Raw genomic sequence first — 23,126 nt, 5'->3', positions numbered from 1 at the left:
TGCAAATATCCTGCTTACCATCAAACTTTTGCTCACTATTTTTACCACTTATTTTGCTGATAGCCAAAGGGAGAGGAGGATGAAAGCCTGTGGCATGACACAGGAAAAGTATGGGAGGACTGTGCCATCCAGGAGCATTATTAGGGATACTGAAATACCTGGCAGGGGGTGTCTCAGAGGAGTAGAGGGAGGTTAAAAATGAAGGACAGGTGAGAAGATGGAAGTGAGGTAGGGGAGAGCTAAGTCCACTTCCCCCTGTACACAGGTGAAATACCTAGCCCATCTACGAAGGAACAGAGTGAACACTAACAGTACCCCAGCATATATGAAGACAGGAGACCAAAAATTGTAGAGGACATTGAAAGACCAGACAGTAAGGAGAGTGCTGCAGACAATAAGGCCCTTGGAACCAGCACAGAGACCAGGGGGGCTGCAGCCCCAGGCCAGGCGCCCACTGGGTCTGCCACAGGGTTCTTGGGGGAGAGCTGGCTCAATGGCTCCCTCCCCTGCCAAACAAGGTTTGAGCAGCACCAGGAGAGACCTGGTTGCTTGAAGTCCCAGAGAGGGGAATAAGGACTAAGTGGCAAATACACGGGGCTGTGAGCACTCAAGGAGCCTGTGGATGCCGGCTGGGGAGAGTTGAGAGTTGGGCCATGATGGGCCCTGACCTGGATAGTCCCCAGTCTGGTTGGAGAGGTGGGCTGTGCGAGAGGAAAGGCCTCTGTATGGAGTGGCAGGCCTGAGCAGGAGGAATTTCTCAAAAAGAAAAAGGGAAAAAAGAGACACTTGGTGGATGTTTAGAGAATTCTCCTGCAGCAGCCACTCTGGCCTCCTCCCCACCCAGCCACATGGTTCTCCCAAGGTGGTGAGGAAGGCCCTGCCCACACTTCTGTAGTCCTGGGAAGAGTAGGCACTGAACCTGAGGGACCAGAGGTGGCCTGACCAAGCGTGCATGCCTGAAGCCCTGCAGAGAGTGCCCTCTGAGGAAGGCCCAGTGCCCACACCCAAAGCCCCCAGGAGAGTGCAAACCCAGACCAGAGGCTGCTGGGGAACTGGGCTAGAGGCTGACTGAGTGCCGATCAGGAAGGGAGAAAAGCAAAATCAATCACCCCTCAGCCTGCTGCAGCCAGGAAAGACCAGCAAAACTGGCTTCACCAGTTTGAAGCCAGTGGGAGGCTTTAAAAAAAAAAAAACATTCCTTTTTTTTTTTATCTTTTAACTCCTTCTTCCTCTCTTTCCTTCTTTCTTGTTTTATTCCTTCTTCCTTTCTTTCCCTTTTTATCTCTTCTCCCTTCCTTTTTTTTTATTATAATTCCCACAAGTGAGACAAAAAACCCTGGAACTGTGAAAAGACCACAGTTGGACCAAAGAAGGGGCATCCCAACAGCTGAGACAGTGAGACATATTTCACATTGCTACTACAGAGAACTTGCAAGCTATCATATATTTGTATTATTATTTTTTCATTAGTCTTACATCTTTTATTTTATTAATACTTTTGTATTCTTCTTTCTGTTTTGTCTTCTTCACTTGGCTGGTTAAATTGCATTGTTTGACTGGTTTCCCTTGTTCTGTCTTTCATAGTGTATTGTCATGTTATTGTCTTTTACTTCACTTGTGTTCTATTAGCACACTACTCTAGGTCTTATACTTCCTATTCTGGTTATCCAAATCACATAGGTTCTGTCATAAGATTGTTGCTCCATTATTATTTTAAATAATACCTGTTCCATACAATTTTAAATACTATACAGCCACCCTCCTAGATCTTAGCTCACTTCACAGTTTCCTGAACTCTAGTACTGTTGTGCTTAACTCTATTGTCTCACACACGATATGCATTTTCTATCCTTTCCTCTCACTTTACCTCATAATCTAACCTACCACTAGCTCACTGATTTCTAGATCCAACTCACAATCCTTCCCCCCGAACAAGAGTCTTATCTTCTTTCCACCATTTCTAAAAAAATGGCTACTTGGGTGAAAGATCATGGTTAACACTATACATAGCCAAAGGATCTCCTATCTCTTCTCTATGGACTAGTACTGTAAATACCATAGAATACACCCTTGCTGTCTTAAACCCTTTTACCTTCCTCCTCCAACTGATCACAAAAAAAAAATAGTAGGTGGAACCTGTGAATACCAGGATGCCTGCTGGAAGAGGAAACCCACCAACAAAGAAACCACCAACAGATAACACCAGAAGAAAGTGAAGGAGGGAGTGGAAACCACATGCATTCAACCCAGGACCTGTCTGGAAATACAACTAAATAGTGGAGAAATTACACAGAACAAACAACTGAACAAGAGCAAAAGAGAATGCCCAAAACCTTGTACACAAGGAAGAACCAGCTTCAACAAACCCACTGAAACCTACACAATAGAATACAAGAGGTGGTGGACAAAGTGAACCTCAGTTAACCAGCTGATGGGAAGAAGCCACCAAAGAAAGTCCCAATAGCAATCAAAACCGAAAGACATACACAGAGCCAAGATAAATGTCAGCCCAAGACCACTGAGCTCAGGAGATCAAGGAGAATGCACCACTGAATCTCACAGGTCTTCTATCATAGAAATTCACACCATAAACCCAGGGAGTCAGAACAGATTAATTTAAGAAGCTGACGCTAACCAGAAGAGACTCACAAACAATGGGAAGACAAAGAAACAATCCCCAAATGAAAGGAAAGGAGGAAGTCTCAGAAAGAATGCTAAATGAAATAGAGGCAACTCAACTATCAGATATTGAGTTCAAAGCAATGGTTATCAGGAAGCTCAATGAGCTCTCAGAGAATTATGAAAAACTACAGGGAAACTATAATGAACTCACTGCAAATTATTTCAGCATGAAAAAGGAAATAGAAACTATCAACAAGGGCCAAGAGGAAATGAAGAATACAATTTCTCAACTGAAGAACACAGAAGAAGGAATCAAAAGCAGGCTTAATGAAGCAGAGGAGATGATCAGCGAACTGGAAGACAAGTCAGAAAAAAATACCCATAAAGATCAAGAAAAGGAGAAGAGGCTCATAAAGAATGAACAGGATTAAGGGAAATGCAAGACAATATGAAACGCAATAATGTCAGTATAATAAGAATATCAGAAGGAAAAGAAGAGCAAGGGATAGAAAACCTGTCGGAAAAAGTAATGATGGAAAACGTCCCTAATTTGAGAGAAAAGGTTACACAAATCCAGGAAACACAGAGAGTCCCAATCAAAAGGAACCCAAAGCGGCCCAATTCAAGACACATCATAATTAAAATGGCAAAATTCCAAGATAAAGAGTGAATCTTAAAGGCAGCAAGGGAAAAACAGGAAGTAACATACAAGGGAGCCCCAATAAGGTTATCAGCTGACTTCTCAATGGAAACGCTCCAAGCCAGAAGAGAATGGCAAGAAATATTCCAAGTAATGAAAACCAGAGGCCTGCAACAAAGACTACTGTATCCAGCAAGGCTCTCAATTAAAATGGAAGGTCAAATAAGGAGTAGCCTGAGCAAGAGAGGCGTCAAAGAATATACTTCCTCCAAACCAACTCTGTAGTAGATGCTAAAGGGTTAGCTTTGAGAACAGAAGAAAAACAGTGAAAGAGAGAGGAATACAGGCACAAAAAATGGCAATGAATAAGTACCTAATGATAATAACCTTAAACGTAAATGGATAAATGCCCCAATCAAAAGACTCAGAATAGTGGAATGGATAAGAAAATATGACCCATACATATGCTGTTTACAGGAGACCCACCTCAGAACAAAAGACCTATAAAGACTGAAAGTGAAGGGCTAGAAACAAATTTTCCAAGCAAATAGACAGAGAAAGAAAGCCAGGGTAGCAATATTCATATTGGACAAAATAGATTAAAAAAAAAAAAAAACATAAAAAGGGACCCAGAAGGTCACTTCATAATACTCAAGGGAAGAATCCATCAAGAACACATAAACATAGTAAATATATATGCTCCCAGCATAGGAGCACCCAAATACAGAAAGAAAATCTTGGAAGACTTCAAGAAAGATATTGACAGCAACACAATTATAGTAGGGGATTTTTAACACCCCACATTAAGAATGCATAGATCTTCCAAACCAAATATCAACAGAGATATTGTGGCATTGAACAATGCCCGAGATGAAATGGACTTAACTGATATAGATAGAGCCTTTCATCCCAAAGAAGCTAAATACACATTCTTTTCAAATGCACATGGAACATTTTCAAAGATAGACCACATGATAGGACACAAAACAAGTCTCAACGAATTCACGAAAATTGAAATGGTATCGAGCATTTTCTCTGACCACAAGGGACTGAAACTAGAAACCAACCTCAAGGACAAAACCCCAAAACACTCAAAATCACGGAGATTGAATATTATGCTATTAAACAATGAATGGGTCAAGAATGAGATTTGTGAACAAATCAAAAAGTTTCCAGAAACAAATGAAAATGAACTCACAACAATCCAAAACTTATGCGACATAGTGAAGGCAGTCCTGAGAGGTAAGATCATAGTGATACAGGTCTACCTCAAAAAGATAGAAACATTTCAAATAAACAGCCTAACTCTATGCCTACAAGAACTTGAGGAACAACAACAAAGACAAACCAGAGCAAGTAGAAGGATGGAAATAATCAAGATCAGAGCAGAATTAAATGACATAGAGACTAAAAGCACAATTCTAAGGATCAATGAATCCAGGAGCTGGTTCTTTCAAAAGATAAAGAAAATCAACAAGCCTTCAAGGAGATTCATCAAGAACAAAAAAAGATAGGACCCAAATAAACACAATCAGAAATGAAAGAGGAGAGATTACAACTGATACCACAGAAAACAAAGGATTGTAAGAAATTACTATGAACTATACGCCAAGAAATTTGAAAACCAAGGTCAAATGGACAGACTTCTAGAAAAATATAATCTTCCAATTGAATGAAGAAGAAGCAGAAAGCTTGAACAGACCAATAACACCTGATGAAATTGAAACAGTAATGAAAAAGCTTCTAACACACAAAAGCCGTGGACCAGATGGTTTCACAGGAGAATTTTACAAAGCATTTAAGGGATAGCTAACCCCCATACTCCACAGATTATTTCAAAAAAATTCAGGAAGATAGAAGTCTCGCAATTTCTTTTTATGAAGCCAACATCATCCTAATCCCAAAACCAGGTAAAGACACAACAAAGAAAGAAAACTTCAGGCCAATATCACTGATGAACACAGATGCTAAAATCCTAAACAAAATATTGGCTAACAATACCAAGCAAGACATTAAAACGATCATACACCATGACCAAGTGAGATTCATTCCAGGGATGCAAGGATGGTTCAATATTTGCAAATCAATAAACATAATCCACCACATAAACAAAATGAAAGACAAAATCATATCATCATATCAATAGATGTGGAAAAAGCATTTGATAAGGTACAGCACCCATTTATGATAAAAACACTCAGCAAAGTGGGAATAGAGGGAGCATTCCTGAACATAATAAAGGCCATATATGAGAGACTTACAGCCAACATCATACTCAATGGACAAAAACTTAGAGCTTTCCCACTAACATCAGGAACAAGACAAGGATGCCCACTTTCACCACTACTATTCAACATAATACTGGAAGTCCTACCCACAGCAATCAGACAAGAAAAAGAAATAAAAGGCGTCCAAATTGGAAAGGAAGAAACAAAACTGCCACTGTTTGCAGATGACAGGATAGTATACATGGAAAATTGAAAAAATCCACCAAAACCTACCCAATCTAATAAATGAATTTGGCAAAACAGCCAGTTACAAAGTCAATATTCAGAAAGCAAAGGCATTTTTGTACACCAATAATGAAATATCAGAAACAGAAATCAGGAAAAATATCTCATTTGATATAGCAACAAGAAAAATAAAGTACCTAGGAATAAACCTAACCAAAGTGGTAAAAGACCTGTATGCAGAAAACTAAACACTGAAGAAAGAAATCAAGGAAGACAGAAACAAAAGGAAGCATGTACCATGCTCGTGGATTGAATAAATTAACATCATCAAAATGTCCATACTACCCAAAGTGATTTATAGATTCAATGCAATCCTTATTAAAGTACCCATGACATATTTCACAAATATAGAACAAACATTTGAGAAATTTATATAGAATCATAAACTGATGCAGACACCAGCCTGCAGAGTCCACATCATTATGGATGAAATGAGACATTCACAAAGACTGCCAAGTCCAGCAGAGGAAAAGAGACAGCATGGCTTTTCTCTCAAGAGGAGTAAAAATCCACAGCCTCCACCATGACAGGCCTTTATTGAGTTTCTCTGCCCATTACATAATGGTCCTCATTTACTATGCCCAGGTTCGCTTTAGGTGGTTACCTTTTACAGAAAACAAAGGATCCAATGCTGCTAATCACATCACAGAAGAGGGATATTTGCAAATGAAAAGGCAAAAGTGGTTGAACTGGTTACACTCATCCTTGGAAGGTTTAGCATGGATTTTAGGAAGTTACTTTGCAGTAAATATCCTCAATTCAGGGTGAGGAAATTTTAGCAAAAAGCAAGACTCATAGGGCCTAGGTACATTGCAGGCCTGATTCCCCACAGGAGAACCTATCCATGTGCATGGGTCCTGTGCATCTCCAAGTAGGAGCTCGGCCTATGCCACACAGAACAGTCTCCTACAATAAATGTCCCTGAATAGCTGCAGCAATTTTGAGAAAGTAGAACAAAGCAGGAAGGATTACAATACCTGATGTCAAGCTATATTACAAGGCAACCATAATCAAAACAGCCTGGTACTGGCATGAAAACGGACACATAGACAAATGAAACAGAACAGAGAACCCAGAAATAAACCCAAGTCTCTATGGTAAATTTATACTTCACAAAGGGGGAAGAAGCAAAAAATGGAGCAAAAATAGCCTCTTCAACAAATGGTGTTGGGAGAGCTGGACAGCTAGGTACAAAAAAATGAAACTCAAGCACCAACTTACACCATACATAAAAACAAATTCAAGGTGGATAAAAGACTTAAATATAAGTCGTAACACCATAAAAGTCCTAGAGGAAAACATTGGCGGGAAAATCTCAGGCATTCCACACAGCAACATCTTCATGGATATGTCACCTAAAGCAAGGGTCATAAAGGAAAGAATACACAAATGAATTTCAAAAAGAAATTAAGCTTTTTAATTTCATTAAATTAAAAAGCTTCTGCATGGCTAAAGAAAACAGTATTAAAATAAAAAGAGAACCAACTGTATGGGAAAACATGTTTGCCAATGACACCTTGGACAAGGGCATGATCTCCAAACTATATAAAGAACTCACATAACTCCACTCCAGGAAGACAAACAACCCAGTTTAAAAATGGGCAAATGACTCAAACAGATGCTTCTCTAGGGAGGACATGCAGAGAGCCTAGAGACACATGAAAAGATGTTCAGCATCACTAGCCATCAGAGAGATGCAAATTAAAACCACAATGAGATACCGCCTCACACCAGTCAGAATGGCAATCATAAACAAAGCAACAAACAGCAGGTGTTGGAGAAGATGCAGAGAAAAGGGAACTCTAGTGCACTGTTGGTGGGAATGCAGACTGGTGCAGCCACTGTGGAAAACAGTATGGAATTTCCTCAGAAAGCTAAACATGGAACTGCCTTTTGAGACAGCAATTCCACTGCTGGGATTATACCCTAAGAGCCCTGAAACACCAATACAAAAGAACCTATGCACCCCAATGTTCATAGCAGCACAATTTACAATAGCCAAGTGCTGGAAGCAACCTAAGTACCCATCAGCAAATGAGTGGATCAAAAATCTATAAGACATTTACACAATGGAATTCTACGCAGCAGAGAGAAACAAGGAGCTCCTACCCTTTGCAACAGCATGGATGGAACTGGAGAGCATTATGTTAAGTGAAATAAGCCAGGTGGTGAGGGACACATACCATATGATCTCACATGTAACTGGAACATAATCAACAAAAGAAAAATGCAAACAAAGTATAACCAGAGTCATTGAAATTAAGAACAATCTAACAATAGCCAGAGGGGAGCGGGGAGGAGACAGTGGGGAGAATGGTTTCCAGGAACTACTATGAAGGACAAATGGACAAAACCAAGTGGGAGGGTGGAAGCAAGGTAGGGAGTGGGTTTGGAGGGGGTGGGGAGAAAATATGGACAACAGTAATTGAACTACAATAAAATAATTTACATTTTTAAAAAATAAAGGACTGACATAGATCTTGTAGGCCCTTGGTTTATGTCACAGTTTGGAAAAGGACCAGCTTCTTGGGTGGGAAAATTTCTTCCAAATGCAAGTCCCACCTTCACAGAACACAGGCTACTTGCAGTCTAGCAGGCAGTTAGCACAAACAAATAGCTGTGTTCACTCTTCTGCAGTTCACAACAGCCTGGGTTGGCCTGATAGTCTGGGTCATGGTTAGCCACTGGTGCCCTTTCTCACCTCCTGCTTACCTTCAGCAGGTAGATCCATCATACAGAATGAGGTTCCCCAGACCATAATTTCTTGAATGATGGTGGCAAAACTATAGACATCTCCTGCAAAAGAACCTGACCTGCTGCTTCTGGGGGCTCACAGCAGTTCAAGGGCTGTCCATAGCGACTCTGAAAAGAAGGCATTATGTAATGAATGCAGGAAGGATTAACTGACAGCTTGTGTAATGCCCCCAAGGGCTCCAAGGGTGCTATTTCATTGACTGTTTTATATATGTATTAGAGAGACCAGCATGTTAGTGTCTTCCCAGGGTCAGAATCTATGAACCTAAGGAATTATACACAAAGAAAGCATACTACTCTCCCTACCCCAAGACCATGTAGGCAGACACAGTTGATGTGTGGGGAAGGGCAGAGAAACTCAAAGTAGAAAAACTAACTGGCACTTGCTTTCTTGCTTTCTTGAGCCTGCCAGTAGCAGTTGGCAGGCTTCCAGGGAAAGGTGAGTGCACTGCCAGAATGGTTGTCATGGATTTGCTGTTTGCTGAGATCTATATGTATCTAGTAGTTTGATTGTGCTGGACCAGCTCAGGGATTCATAGGTTGCTTTCTGGAGGTTTTCTCTAAAAGGATTAGAGGATCCCCAGGCCTCCTCTATGCTTTGCAGAGCGAAAAGGTGCAGCAAATCCTTCAACTCAGTTCTGCAAATATTTATTGAAGATGTACCATGTACCAGGCACTGTGCTAGGTACAGGGGAAATGGCCAAGATTAATTAGGCCTTGCCTTTGCCCTTACAGAGTTCATAAGCAGTCAGTAAGACAGACATGTGTACTCCTAACTGTAATAGAAGAGACAGTGATGAGCCCCACCATAGAGTGCAGGAAAATGAATATATTAAAAGCCAAACTTCACCACCCATGGTGTGCTTCGCTCTATTCTGGGCCCAATCAAGGTAAAGATTATTTATGCTTTCAGAGTATTATGACAGTCAGAGACTCAGAAATTTGGGGGGAGGGCCCCTTAAGCAATACATAAAGAAATAGACACTAACAATATAAATAAAATAGCCAAAAGTTGGGGGGAGTGTTTTATACTGAATTATATGAAATTGCTGTTTCTATAGGTCAATTGTCTAAATATTGACAGTTTCATAAGGTTCAAACAAATAAAAAACTGAGCTGATCAAATTAATCTATAAAGGTTTCCTAGAAAAGTTAAATCTTAAAGGAACTTGTTAAGAAAATTGAGGATGCAGTTTCCTAGAGCTGAAAGGATAAAGGTTTTTTGGGGAGAAAAAACAGTGAGTGCAAAAGACAAGAGGTAGAAAGGGGCAAATTGTGGATGACAGTGGTGGTAAGCAGATTAGCTTGGCTGAAGAGAATGGCTCTGTTAAGAAATAAAGTGAAATGAGAAACAGGGTTGATGAAGTAGGGGAGGGAGGGTGGTTGGAAGAATGAGGGCAGAGGGTGAGAGGACCTGAGAGACAAATGAAGGCCTTTGGAGTGAATACAAAAGGCAGTAACGTGTAAGGAGTTGGAGAGGGATTTGATGAAAACCGTGTTCAGGAAGATGAATCGGGCAAACTGCACAAGCTGGATTGAAGAATGAGAGAGGCTGCAGTCAGGGAGACCAGCTAGGAAATTATTACAGGAAGAGCCAGAAAGGGTGAAAGGGGCCTGAATAGGGGTGGCAGCAGCAGGACAAGAAGAAAATACATGGGAAGGCTACAATGGAAAAGGAAATTACAAGGCTGGAGATAAGCTCAACCTGCTTTGAAAACAGAAGAAATTTAGAGCAAACAACAGGTTGATGGACAGATTGGAAGGCTGAAAAAGAGTGTCTACTGAGGGTAAGGTGACAGATATAAAGTAGTGGCTTACTTTTCATCTTGTTAAATTTGGGGTATTAGGAAGGGAGTCCGGGGGACAATCTCCTATGAAGAAGGAAGAAGGGTAAATTGTCTGAGATTATTTTGGTTTCTTAGTGAAACCAAAGAAAGAGAAACTCACCCTGAAAATTCTTATTTTAAGCCAATCCTGATCAAAATGGTAGAATAGGGAATTCTAGCCTACCTTCAATCATATACTCATCTTTTCTCCTTGTCCTCCAAGTGTCCCCAGCCTTTGTCCTTCTCAGGCCCCCACCCCCATGAAAGTCTCTAATACACTCTCAATAGTGATTTTGCCCTTATGTCTCTTTGCCAAAGTAGACTGATATTTACAAATAAAACTGAAAAGACTGAATGATACTTTAGTCAAAGGAATATATTTCTGACTGGGATTTCAGGCATATGGTTTTGCAGGGAGGACAAGGGAAATATTTGGGAGCAGGAAGAATGGTATGTGGCTGCTTCTTTCTGGCATCCTCTGTCCCTGCACATGTAAAAGTGAAAGAAGGGAAAAGAGGACAAAACTCTCTGGTAAAAGCTGGATTATTAAATACAATCATTACCAAATAGTACTTTCAGAGAGCACTTACATGCATGTTGTTAATGGCTAAAATGAGGCCTTATCTGCACTATACTTATATAATTGAGAGTAGACAGGAATTAATACACTTACAGCCCACCCCCATTTACACATCCCTCCCTACTCCAGAACCACATAAGAGCCACTACCTACCATACTTGAACTCTCAGGAAAGCTAGAAAAATTACCTTTGCTAGTTTTTTTATCTGCTGGAGGCAGTACTAACTCTGAGCCTTGTTATGGTGATAAAATCACCTTTGGATAGTCAGTGTGATACATTAAAAAAAAACACAAAGCTGGAAGTAAAGAGATCTTGGTTTAAAATCTCAGATTGGTCACTAAGTAGCTCAACTTTCTGAACCTCAGTTTCCCCAACTATAAAATGGAAGTTCAGCCAGATGATTTCCAAGACCTTTCCAATTATAAGATTCTATTAGCCTTGTCCTCTAAGATGGTGAGCAGCAAGTGACTTCATTATATTTCATCCATTCATTGATGCAACAAACATTTATCCTGTCAAGTAATGAAAGGTGCTGAGGGAAACAAACCTTTTTTTTTTTTGCCTTCACAGAGCTTGTAGTCTAAATAAGGAAAGAAGACAGCTAATTAAACACATAATACCAACAAAGTATGGTATTACAACAAAGTCCAAAGCCCTAAAAGATCATAAAGATAACTTAGCCCAGTATAAGGTGCCATAGAAAGCCTATTTAATAAGTGATATTTATGTTGAGCCCTAAAGAAAGAACAGAATTTAGCCGGAATCAGATGAGTATATAACAAAGTAGGAACAGAAGACTGTCCCAAGCAATGGGCACAGCATGTGTGAAGGTCTGGAAGTAAGAGAGTGCCTGGTGTAAACAACTAGAAGGAGTTCACTGCTGGAGCATAGTGATAGAGGGAGGCTTGAAAGGCTTAGACCATGCAGGGCTCACAAGCCATGTAAAAGAATTTGAACTTTATCCTAAGAGCGATGGGAAGGCATTCACTGAATTTTGGCACAGCTATAACATGATCAGATTTGTAGTTTAGAAAACTCCTAGCTGACTGAGCATTCACACTGCCATTGCAATTTGGAGAGTAAAATGAAACATTAAGAGTGAGAGGCAGAGAAAAAGACAGACAGACACTGTATGTATACACACAGAGAGAGTCTACAGCTATCCTTTTCTCACTCTGAGACCTGAATTTCTTAAGTTTGAAAGTTGTTAACATGTGAATTAAACAGAACTCTGGGAAGCTGAGCATTGTGTTCTATCTCTTGTAGCACTAACACCTGGAAACGTCTCCCAACTTTCAAATTAGAATCAACCAGATAATAACCATAGGACAAAGTCGGCAATAAGGAGAGAGGGAGAGGAAGAGGGAGAGGGAGAGGGAGAGGGAGAGAGAGAGAGAGAGAGAGAGAGAGAGAGAGAGAGAGAGAGAGAGAGAATAAATGAATAACATGAGTTGTATTGTGATTTCCAGAGCATCAAATCCTGCAAAGCATATATGGGCACAGAAAGAGAAAATTGTTATATGTTTTAATTTAGCTGCTTATAAGGGCTAGTCTTCAGAAGACCTGATTGAATTCCTGGAAATGCTGCTAAGTAGCTACATGATTTGGAAAAATATTGAGCCTCAATTATCTTATGTTAAATGATAGAGTTGGACTAGATGACTCCCTAAAGTTTAGTACCCCACAAGCTTTGTAAAGCACAGAGATGATACCACTGATGACTAGACTGTCTGTCTCTATCTGCATATGTGTCCCTCTACCTTTTGTACTTCATTTTCCTATTTAGTAAAGTCAATAGTTTTAAAACATATAATGCCAAAGAATATGATACATGTTGTAATTTTATATCTCTCCTTCTGTCTTCTTGGGTTGTATTTTTCTGGTTTTTATGTCACTCTTCTTTGCCTTTGCAATACTGATTAAAACTTTTAATGCCCAAGTTTCCCACATGTATTTTACCCTATTGTTTTTCCTTCTTACTGTTTCTCTTCCTTTCTCCCCTCTTCCATCAGTTCATTTCCTCCTAGTTCTCACTCACCCATCCCCACTCCCCATCGCAGATTTCTACCATTTGATCTATGATGATCCCTGCAGACATTGTTTGGTGCTGTCACTAGTGTACTAAACAGAAGACAAAAATATAAAATGTACCTTACAGGCACACCTACTTATTTACTAGAATGCCATAGTGCCATCTGAAATCATCCCATACAACCCATAGAGTCTTTATTGGCTATTTGCTTCTTTCTCTCTAACAGAGACTGTGAGGGTAGGCTTTAGTGGCATCTTGTCTCAGAATGTGCTTTGTCAGGGTCCAGCTACCAAATTACCTTCCATTCAATATGACAAGTAATTATTGAACACCTACTGTGTGCTCAGTAAGTTCCTTCAGGGACCCCTGGAGTCTCTAAACAATTCAGTCTAATCCTGCCACAGCAGTAACTAAACATTATTGCATAGACTGTTCTGAACGTTAGGCTATGTTGAGAATACAGCCTGCAGATTTCATTCAACTCCTTTGGCTTGTAAATGAGGGTGGATTTTCAACAAAAGTGGGGAACTGAATTAGCCTGAGACTTTAATTCAGTGCATATTCTCATTTAAACTTTGGAGTTACCTTGTGTGCATCAGAAGGGTAAAATACATTGCTTACCTTCAGCAGAAGGTTCCTCTTGGGAAAGTCTTGGCATTTCCAAGATATCATTAAAGCCATAATCTGTCACTTTTAGTACAAAACAGCCATCTACCACACAGTTCCAAGATTCAGCCTCCCATGAGCAAACTCTCTGTGGTGTAAGTACTTCATGCCCTGAAGATGACACAAACAGGATTTACCTAGAAAATTATTTAACTATTTTGTGCTTTTAGAACCATTTTCTGAGATTGATAATGGCATGTGCTATTATGATCCAGCCCTTTTTTTCTTATATACAGGCAAGCAAAATGTTGACAAGAATAATTTCTAGGTCCTTTTTAGCTCTAAAACTTTATGCTTTGGTGAAGAGTCATATCTTGAGCATATAGATAATTGTGTGTTATTGGAAGATTTACTGCCATTCCAAACACAGGATGGTCTCCTACATATATAATTGCCAAGAATTTGAAGATTCTGATCTCCCCCAAAGACCTAGTTCAATTCTCATCCACTATTGGCAGGAATAGAAATTGGTGCAGCCTGCCCTGGCTGGTGTGGCTCAGTGGATTCAGTGCTGGTCTGAGAACCAAAGGGTCACTGGTTCAATTCCCAGTCAGGACACATGCCTGGGTTGCAGGCTGGTTCCCTGGTGGGGGAGAGGGGGAGCTGCAAGAGGTAAACACACATTGATCTTTCTCTCACTCTCTTTCTCCTTCCCTTCCCCTTTCTCTATAAATAAATAAATAAAGTCTTTTAAAAATTACAACAGCCTTTTGGGTGGGAAATGGTCAATAGCTCTCAAGATTGAAAGTATGCATGCCTTGTGACCTACAGATTCTATTTTTCCTAAAAAAAATGCTTGATCATTTGTACAAGAAGACACTATAAGAATATTATAGCTCTGCTTTGTAATATTGCATAATTGGAAATACAATAAATACCTATCAAGAAGGGACCATCCAACCTTGGCTGTTGTGGCTCAGTGGATTGAGTGCTGGCCTGTGAACCAAAAGGCCACCAGTTCGATTCCCAGTCAGGGCACATGCCTGGGTTACAGATCAGGTCACCAGTTGGTATCCCACGTTCCTGTTATCTCTCACACATCAATGTTTCTCTGCCTCTCTTTCTCTCTCCCCTTCCCTCTCTCTAAAAATAAATAAATAAAAACTTTAAAGAAAAGAAGGGACTATCCAAATTATGGTCTATCTAAACTATGGAATGTTCTGCAGCAACTAAAAATAATAAGGTAGATGTATATGTACCAACAGAGAAACATTTCTAAGCTGTAAAGTAAGTAAAAAATAAGTTACAGATTATATAACAATGTGTATTTTAAAAAACAAACAAAATCTATAATGTATGCAAATACACATGAAATTAATTACAAGGCCAATTACCAAATCATTAACAGTGGATAACTTTGGGGGAGATATGAAGAAGAATAAGTAAATGTCAGTATTTTTATATAATTTGGTTTTTCAATTTAATACATTATTTTTGTAATTTAAAATAGACAGTAGGAAGAAGAAAGCTAAAGACTTCTGGTCAAGATGGAAGCATAGGTAGATATGCTTCACCTCCTCACACAACCATAGAAAAAAATTACCACCAGATCTCAAAAACAAATAACACCCAGAACCATAAGAAAAAAATGAGCTGTATGGAACTCTAACAACCAAGGATTTAAAGAAGCCACATTCATCTGGGTGGGTAGCAGGGGCAGAGTTATGGAGCCAGGGCAGAGAGGATATGGTGTGGCACAGAGAGGTGGCAGTGGTGGTGGTGGCTCAGCCAGTGGCAGAACAGATGGTCCCACATTCACATGTGGTAGAAAAAATTGGGACAGATACCTTGGGAACACACAATCCCAGCCCCAGGCCACACCACACAGCTCAGGGTTTTAGTGCGAGAAAGATAAACTCCCATTACCTCTGGCTGTAAAAATGAATGGGAGAAAGGGTGGTGGGAGAAACTGCAGGAGTTTTGCAGCTTAAAGGGCCCACATGGCTTAGAACATATGCAAACACTACAGCAATAGCTGGAAGGACACCAACCACATACAGGAGGTGGGTAAAGTGACTAGAAGTGGGACTAGGTCCCAGAAGGCCTCCAGAAGCCAGGTAGAAGTACTGACTCCTCTCTGAGCCTCCCACCCCCAACACACACACACACACACACACACACCTACAAAACAGTGAAGCAGTTGCCTTGCTTTGGCAATTATGTAAAGCCCCACCCCACACAATTTACATGTGCCTTTTCTACATAGGTCATGTTACTAAAACAGGGAGTAAAAGCAGCTCCACCTAATAAACAGAAACAAAAACAGGGAGGCTGCCAAATTGATGAGGCAAAGAAATATGGTACAAATGAAAGAACAGAAAAAAAAAAGAGAAAGAACTAAACAAAATGGAGATAGCCAAACTATCAGATGCAGAGTTCAAAATACTGGTGATCAGGATGCTCAGAGAACTCATTGAGTATGGCCACAAAATAAAGGAATAAATGAAAGTCACACTAAGTGAAATAAAGAGAAATATACAGGAACCAACAGTAAAGGGAAGGAAGCTGGGGTTCAAATCAGTAATTTGGAAGAAAAGGAAGAAGTAAACATTCAACCAGAGCAGAAAGAAGAAACAAGAATTCAGAATAAATGAGGAGAGGCTTAGGAACCCATGGGAAAATTTTAAAGGTACCAGTATTCAATCATTTGGGTGCCAGAAGGAGAAGAGGAAGAGCAAGAAATTGAAAATTTACTTGAAAGAATAATGAAAAAAAATTTCCCCAGTTTGGTGAAGGAAATAGACATACAAGTCCAGGAAGCTCAGAGAGTCCCAAACAAGTTGGACCCAAAGAAGGCCACACCAAGACACATCATAATTAAAATGCCAAAGATGAAAGATAGAGAATCTTAAAAGCAGAAAGAGAAAAGCAGAGAATTACCTACAAAGGAGTTCCCATAAGACTATCAGATGATTTCTCAAAAGAAACTTTGCAGGCAAGAAGGGATTGGCAACAAGTGTAAAGAGGGATGAAAAGCAAGGACCTATAACCAGGATTACTCTATCCAGCAAAGCTACCACTTAGAATGGAAGGGCAGGTAAAGTGCTTCCCAGACAAGGTAAAGCTAAAGGAATTCATCATCAGCAAGCCATTATTACACAAAATGTTGAAGGGATTTATTTAAGAAAAAGAAGATCAAAACTATGAATATTAAAATGACAATAAACTCACAACTATCAACAACTGAATCTAAAAAACAAAAACAAACTAAGGGAACAACCAGAACAGGAACAGAATCATAGATCTGGAGATCATTTGGTGGGTTATGAATGGGAGAGGGAAAGATGCAGAGATTAAGAAGCATAATTGGTAGGTATAAACAGGGGGATGTTAAGAACAGTATAGGAAATGGAGAAACCAAAGAACTTATATGCATGATCCATGGATATGATCTAAGGGGGGGGATAGCTGGAAGGAAGGGGAGTACCAGGTGGAGAGGAGCAAAGAGAGAAAAATTGGGACAACTGTAATAGCATAATCAATAAAATATATTTAAAAAGTAAAAAAAAATAAACTGAATACTACTGATCTCTGCAGTTTGCTTGGCAACTTTGTATGACATTCATATATGATCTACCAGGAGTCTATCAGATGGGTTTAATCATTCACATATACATGCATCCTATATTTTAGTATAATTATTTCAGAACTGTTTATGTCAAGACTTTTTAAGTGTCTGGCTCTATTTTGTAGCCTGACACCCCTTTTGTATTTGTATGCTTTATATCTTGTGCCTTCAAAAAGTCTGCACCCTCCAGTATTTCCTAGCTGAGCCCGCAGTGGGTAAGATTTTTCCTAGATTGTCTAATGCTTGGGTTTCATTCACCATGGGCCTGAGAGTACTGTTATTTGTAGGTTTCTCCCTTAACTCACATGACCTTGTTTACAAGGTAAGTGGAAAGAATACTAAAATAGAAATCAGGAGATTTGCATTCTATTGTCAACTCTGCCACCTAATATTTGGCTGATAAATATTTATTGAGCACCTACTATGTGTGTCAGACACTACATAACAAAGTATACCTCATTGAGCTTCTCTGAGCCTCTGTAAAAAGAGGGTAATCACACTTATTTTATGGAGAATTGGAATGAGATAATGTCTATAAAACTAGCTTGAAAAAGGTTAGGTCATAATACAAAGGTCAAGACTATAATCAATGGGCAAGAAGCTCAACAAGTCATCGATTATCTAGATCAGCCCCATGAAAATACACATAGACACAATTTGCATATTACTCCAGGGAGTTCATAGAATCCTTGAGAAGTCCATCTATAGATTTATCCATGAACCCCCTTGACTGTCAATAGTCCTTGCCTCAGAGAGTGGATATGCTGCCTGATAGACACAATGGTCTTTTGGCTTTCTAGTCTTGCTGAGTTCTGTATCTACACATATGGTATGCAAAAACCCATTACCTAGTTCTTGACTTAACCACCTTTTAGAAGGTGAGAGACAGGAGATGGGACTAATGAGCACCAAAAATCTGGAAATGGGCATTTTCCCACATCCAGAAAGCAGGGAAGTGGGATGGAAGAAAGGATTGCTGAAAGTGAAGAGTGCTCCATGCCAACAGGAAATAAAAACAAATCTGGCCTTCAAATTGGGGGGCTAGACAGGGTAACTACAACATTTCCATATTAGTACCTTATTACAGATATGGACAAGAGACTCAAAAGGGGTAGGAGCTGACCATAGGAATGAAGGTGGAGAAATGAGATCATCACAATGATCCAAGGAAAACAAAACATTCAAAACGTTTAAGTTCTAATCTACAGGGAAAATCCAAGATTTTTTCAGTCTTTCCATTAACCTTGATGAGATCCAGCAGAAATGATGATTTAAACATCCAGTCTAGTTTCACATCCTCATTCATCAGTATGCCTTCAGGAACAAAATTCTGTCACAATGTCAAATATCCTTGAGTCATAGAAGAAGCCCAAGAAAGGGTTAATATTCTTGTGACACAGGTTTTTCACCTGGAGAGGGAGAGGGAGAGGGAGAGAGAGAGAGAGAGAGAGAGTCACAGCTGTCCTCTCTCAACTGGGGACCAGAGTTTAGGTCATATAACCTTATCTTCACCTTTCTTATGATTTCTAATTGTGGTAAGCAGAATTTTGGCCCAGCAATCTCCAAACCCTAGTCTTACTCCTGTGATTGTGTTATGTGTCCCAAGGGAGAGTATCAGCATCAGACTAACCTAATCACATGAAACTTTTAAATCAGAAGAGGAGGTACAAGAGAAATTCAAGGATTTCAAAGTGAGAGGACCCAAAGCTCCATTGTTGGCTTGAAGGAAGTAAGCTGCAAACTGAGGAATGTGGATATCCTTTAGAAGCTGGAAATGACTCTCAGATGATAGCCATCAAGGAAATGAACACCTCAGTCCCACAACTGCATGGAACTAAATTCTACTGACAACCAGAATGAACCTAGAAGTGGTTTTCCTACAGAAACTCAGAATGAGAGCCCAGTACAAGTGACACCTTGACTTCATCCTTGAGTAATGCTTAAGTGGAAGACTCAGCTGAACCTACTTAGACTTCTGAACTACTAAACTGTGAGATAATAAATGGGTGCTGTCTTAAGCCACTAAGTTTGTGCTATTTCTTTTTATGGCACTAAGAGTTCTAGTCACCAATTCCACATTGTGTGTGTTTCAAGGGTGGGGGGCAGTCTCCAACACAACCAAGTAATTCTCTGACACGAGCTGGGAGTACAACAATTCAGCTTGATTCTGGTACTATCTACCTGGAGATAGAATCAAATCCCACACATTAAGGGCTCAGTCCTACTAGATTGTTCCATCCCACTTGAGACACCAGTTATAAGTCCAGGTCATCTGGGCTTCCTACCAACCAGTTATACATTAGAGTTTTAATTAACCCCTCATTGGGTTTGATTAATTTGCTAGAGTAACTCATAGAACTCACAGAAACATTTTACTTCTCAGATTCCTGATTTCTTATAAAGGATATACTTCAGGAACAGCCATACAAAACAGATGAATAGTGTAAGTTATGGAGAAAAGGCACAGGAGCTTCCATACCCTCTGCAAGCCATTCTGTCCAAATCTCCATGTGTTTACCAACCTGGTAGCTCTCCAAACACTGTCTTCTGGGATTTTTATGAAGGCTTCATTACATAGGCATGATTTATTCCATTCATGACTGATTCAATCTCCAGCCCCTATCTACTCCCCAAAGGTCAGGGTGATATGACTAAAAGTTCCAACCTCTCCTGGCAACCAGCTCTTATCCTTTGGTGCTTTCCTAGAGTCACCTCATTAATGTAAGAAAAGGTACCTGTACCATTCTTATCACTTAGGAAATTTCAAGGACTTTAGGAGTTCTGTGCCAGAAAAGGGGCAAAGGCCAACTATATATCTCTTACTAAAAATCACCACATCAAAACAGCCTGATACTGGCATAAAAAAGAGGCACATGGACCAATGGAACAGAACAGAGAGCCCAGATATAAACCCAAGTCTCTACAGTCAATTAATATTCAACAAAGGAGGCAGCAACATAAAATGCAGTAACAATAGCCTCTTCAACAAATGGTGTTGGGAGAACTGGACAGCTACATGCAAAAAAAAAAAAAAAAAGAAAGAAACCTGAGCACCAACTTACACCATACACAAAAATAAATTCAAGGTGGATAAAAGATTTAAATATAAGCCATGATACCATTAAAGTCCTAGAGGAGAACATAGGCAGGAAAATCTCAGATATTTCATGTAGAAACATTTTTACTGATATGTCCCCCAGAGCAAGAGACATAAAGGAAAGAATAAACAAATGGGATCTCATTAAAATAAAAAGCTTCTGCACAGCTAAAGAAAACAGTATTAAAATAAAGAGAACCAATCATATCAGAAAACATACTTGCCAATGATACCTCAGACAAGGGTTTAATATCCAAAATATATAAAGAACTTACACGACTCCACTCTAAGAAGACAAACAACCCAATTAAAAAATGGCAAAGGACTTGAACAGACACTTTTCCAAGGAGGACATACAGAGGATCCAGAGACACATGAAAAGATGCTCAATATCACTAGCTATCAGAGAGATGCAAATTAAAATTACAATGAGATACCACTTCACACCTGTCAGAATGGTCATCATAAACAAAAAAACAAACAACAAGTGTTGGAGAGGTTGTGGAGAAAAGGGGACCCTAGTGCACTGTTGGTGGGATTGCAGACTGGTACAACCACCATGGAAAACATTATGGAATTTCCTCAGAAAACTAAAAATGGATCTGCTTTTTGGCCCAGCAATTCCACTGCTAGGATTATATGCTAAGAACCCTGAAACACCAATACAAAAGGACCTATGCACCCTAATGTTCATAGCAGCACACTTAACAATAGCCAAGTGTTGGAAGCAACCTAGGTGTCCATCAGGAAATGAATGGATTAAAAAACTATGGTACATTTACATGATGGAATTCTATGCAGCAGAAAGAAAGAAGGAACTCCTAACTTTTGCAACAGCATGGATGAAACTGGAAAACATTATGCTAAGTGAAATAAGCCAGGCAGTGAAAGACAAATACCATAAGATCTCACCTTTAACAGGAACCTAAACAACAAAACAAACAAACAAGCAAAATATAATCAAACACACTAAAATAGAGAACAGGTTGACAGTGACCAGAGGGGAGAGAGGAGGGAATTTCAGGGGAAAAGGGGAAGGGTTTACAAGAACAAGTATAAAAGACACATGGACAAAAGCTAGTGGGGAGTGGAAATGTGGGAAGGGCTAGGGGGGTGGGCTGGGAAGGGAGTAAAAGACAGAAAACTGTACTTGAACAACAATTAAAATAAAAAATAAAGAAAGAAATTAAGAAGAAAACTATTTAAAAAGTCACCACATCATAGACAGTGATAGAAAAAGAATGCAATGGTCAAAGATGGAAATTTCAGAGATGGATATCTCTTAGCATATTGTAAGTTAATGCTGGAGCTATGGCCTTCTTCCTTATTCTTTGGGTACTCTTTGAGGTGGAGCTCAGTGACCCAGGAGGACTAAGAAAAAGGTTAATACATTAAAAGGTAGAATAGGTTGCCTACAAAATTTGTTTCAGAGGAAATATCTAGAATTTTGACTATATTTTTCCTTCACAACTATTAATTTTTTCACTAATGTAAGAAGTACTTAATATATGCCTGTAATATCCAAGACACTGGACTTCATGCTAGAGATGCAGAAACAAACAAAATAAAATCATATCCCAGCCTAAACCAGCTAAAGTATTCATGAAAATTCAGCCCACACATAGCAAATTGGGCAACTTCTTCTAAGGTTTCAAAGTAGCAGCTCTTATGGACAAAGCAGCAAAAACTACTGGACTCTGAAACTCCATTGGAAGACACAATACAAGTGGTTATGTCAGAGATTGCTAGCAGTTCAATACAAATCTGTTTCCTTCTCTTATTGGGAAAACAAGTAGTCCACATTTTCCAGCCTACCTTGGAGCTAAGTGTAGTCATATGACTGAATTCTTAGCAATGGAATATGAGAGGAAGTGATAAGTGCTATGTCTATTCTAATGCTTTTAAGAAGTGAATATATACCTTCCTTCCATGTTATTTTCCCACTTCTTATAGATGAATGCAGATGATGACAAGGCCTTAGGAGATAGCAGAATCATAAGATGGTCATATCCTGGGGCCATGAATCACCATATTACAGAGAGTCACCAGCCAATAATAAAACCTACCTTATACCATTTTGGGATGAAAATTAAATTTCTGCTGTGTTTAAGACATTAAATATTTGGGGGTCATTTTGTTACAGCACCTAGGTTTACCCTAGTAGCCCTAGCATGAAATAATTTTAAGCCTAAATTTTCCCTAGATCTTTACAGTCATATATAATCAGCTATGACCAATAGAGAAAATTCTATACAGGAAACAGGTAGATACCTGCATGCAGTCATGTCCTGCTCATATTCTAGACAACCACAGGAAGCAGAGAATTCTTGGAGGACCTGCATTAGCCAGATGGTCATCCAAAACATTTACCAGGTAGGCAGGTACTTCACCTCCATCATAATATCTCCCTAGCTAGTTACTATCAAAAGTTCAATAGTTGAATGTGCCCTCTCAATAATTTGTTAGTTCTATATCTCACATGAAACCTTAAAACATTTCAAATATCTTTTATGTACTCAAAGTCCAAGGAGGAGTCAAGATTTTAAATTATTTGGGAGGAATCATCATCATACCTGCCTTGTGTGCAAGCTGATTTCTTAAATAAACCATACAAGGATTCTTTTAACATAATTGGTGGAACAGGGGAAATCACCATTCTTCTTATATAAATAGAAATTACCAGATGATTTTTCTAGGTTTTGCAAATAGAGATTTTGAATGATTATGGGATATGTATTTAGTAGCAATTATAATAGCTACTATTTTACAAAGAAGCTATACGACAAGTCTCACCTATAAGTGGAACATAACCAACAAAACAAACAAG

At 39.4% G+C, this 23,126-nt stretch overlaps 1 protein-coding gene across 1 annotated transcript in view; it reads right to left on the bottom strand.

The window, feature by feature from the left end:
* Positions 1 to 23,126, bottom strand: part of GUCY2F (guanylate cyclase 2F, retinal) — a 133,226-nt gene that overhangs the window by 45,705 nt on the left and 64,395 nt on the right. The window contains 5 exon segments of the mRNA XM_028523405.2: positions 8,488 to 8,637; positions 13,590 to 13,700; positions 13,703 to 13,745; positions 18,446 to 18,521; positions 18,523 to 18,611. Coding sequence (XP_028379206.2) covers positions 8,488 to 8,637; positions 13,590 to 13,700; positions 13,703 to 13,745; positions 18,446 to 18,521; positions 18,523 to 18,611 — 469 coding nt within the window.

This window comes from Phyllostomus discolor, chromosome X, assembly GCF_004126475.2.
Source record: "Phyllostomus discolor isolate MPI-MPIP mPhyDis1 chromosome X, mPhyDis1.pri.v3, whole genome shotgun sequence".
NCBI lineage: Eukaryota > Metazoa > Chordata > Mammalia > Chiroptera > Phyllostomidae > Phyllostomus > Phyllostomus discolor.
The sequence above is the reverse complement of the archived record's forward strand: the minus strand, read 5'-3'. Positions and strand labels throughout refer to the sequence as shown.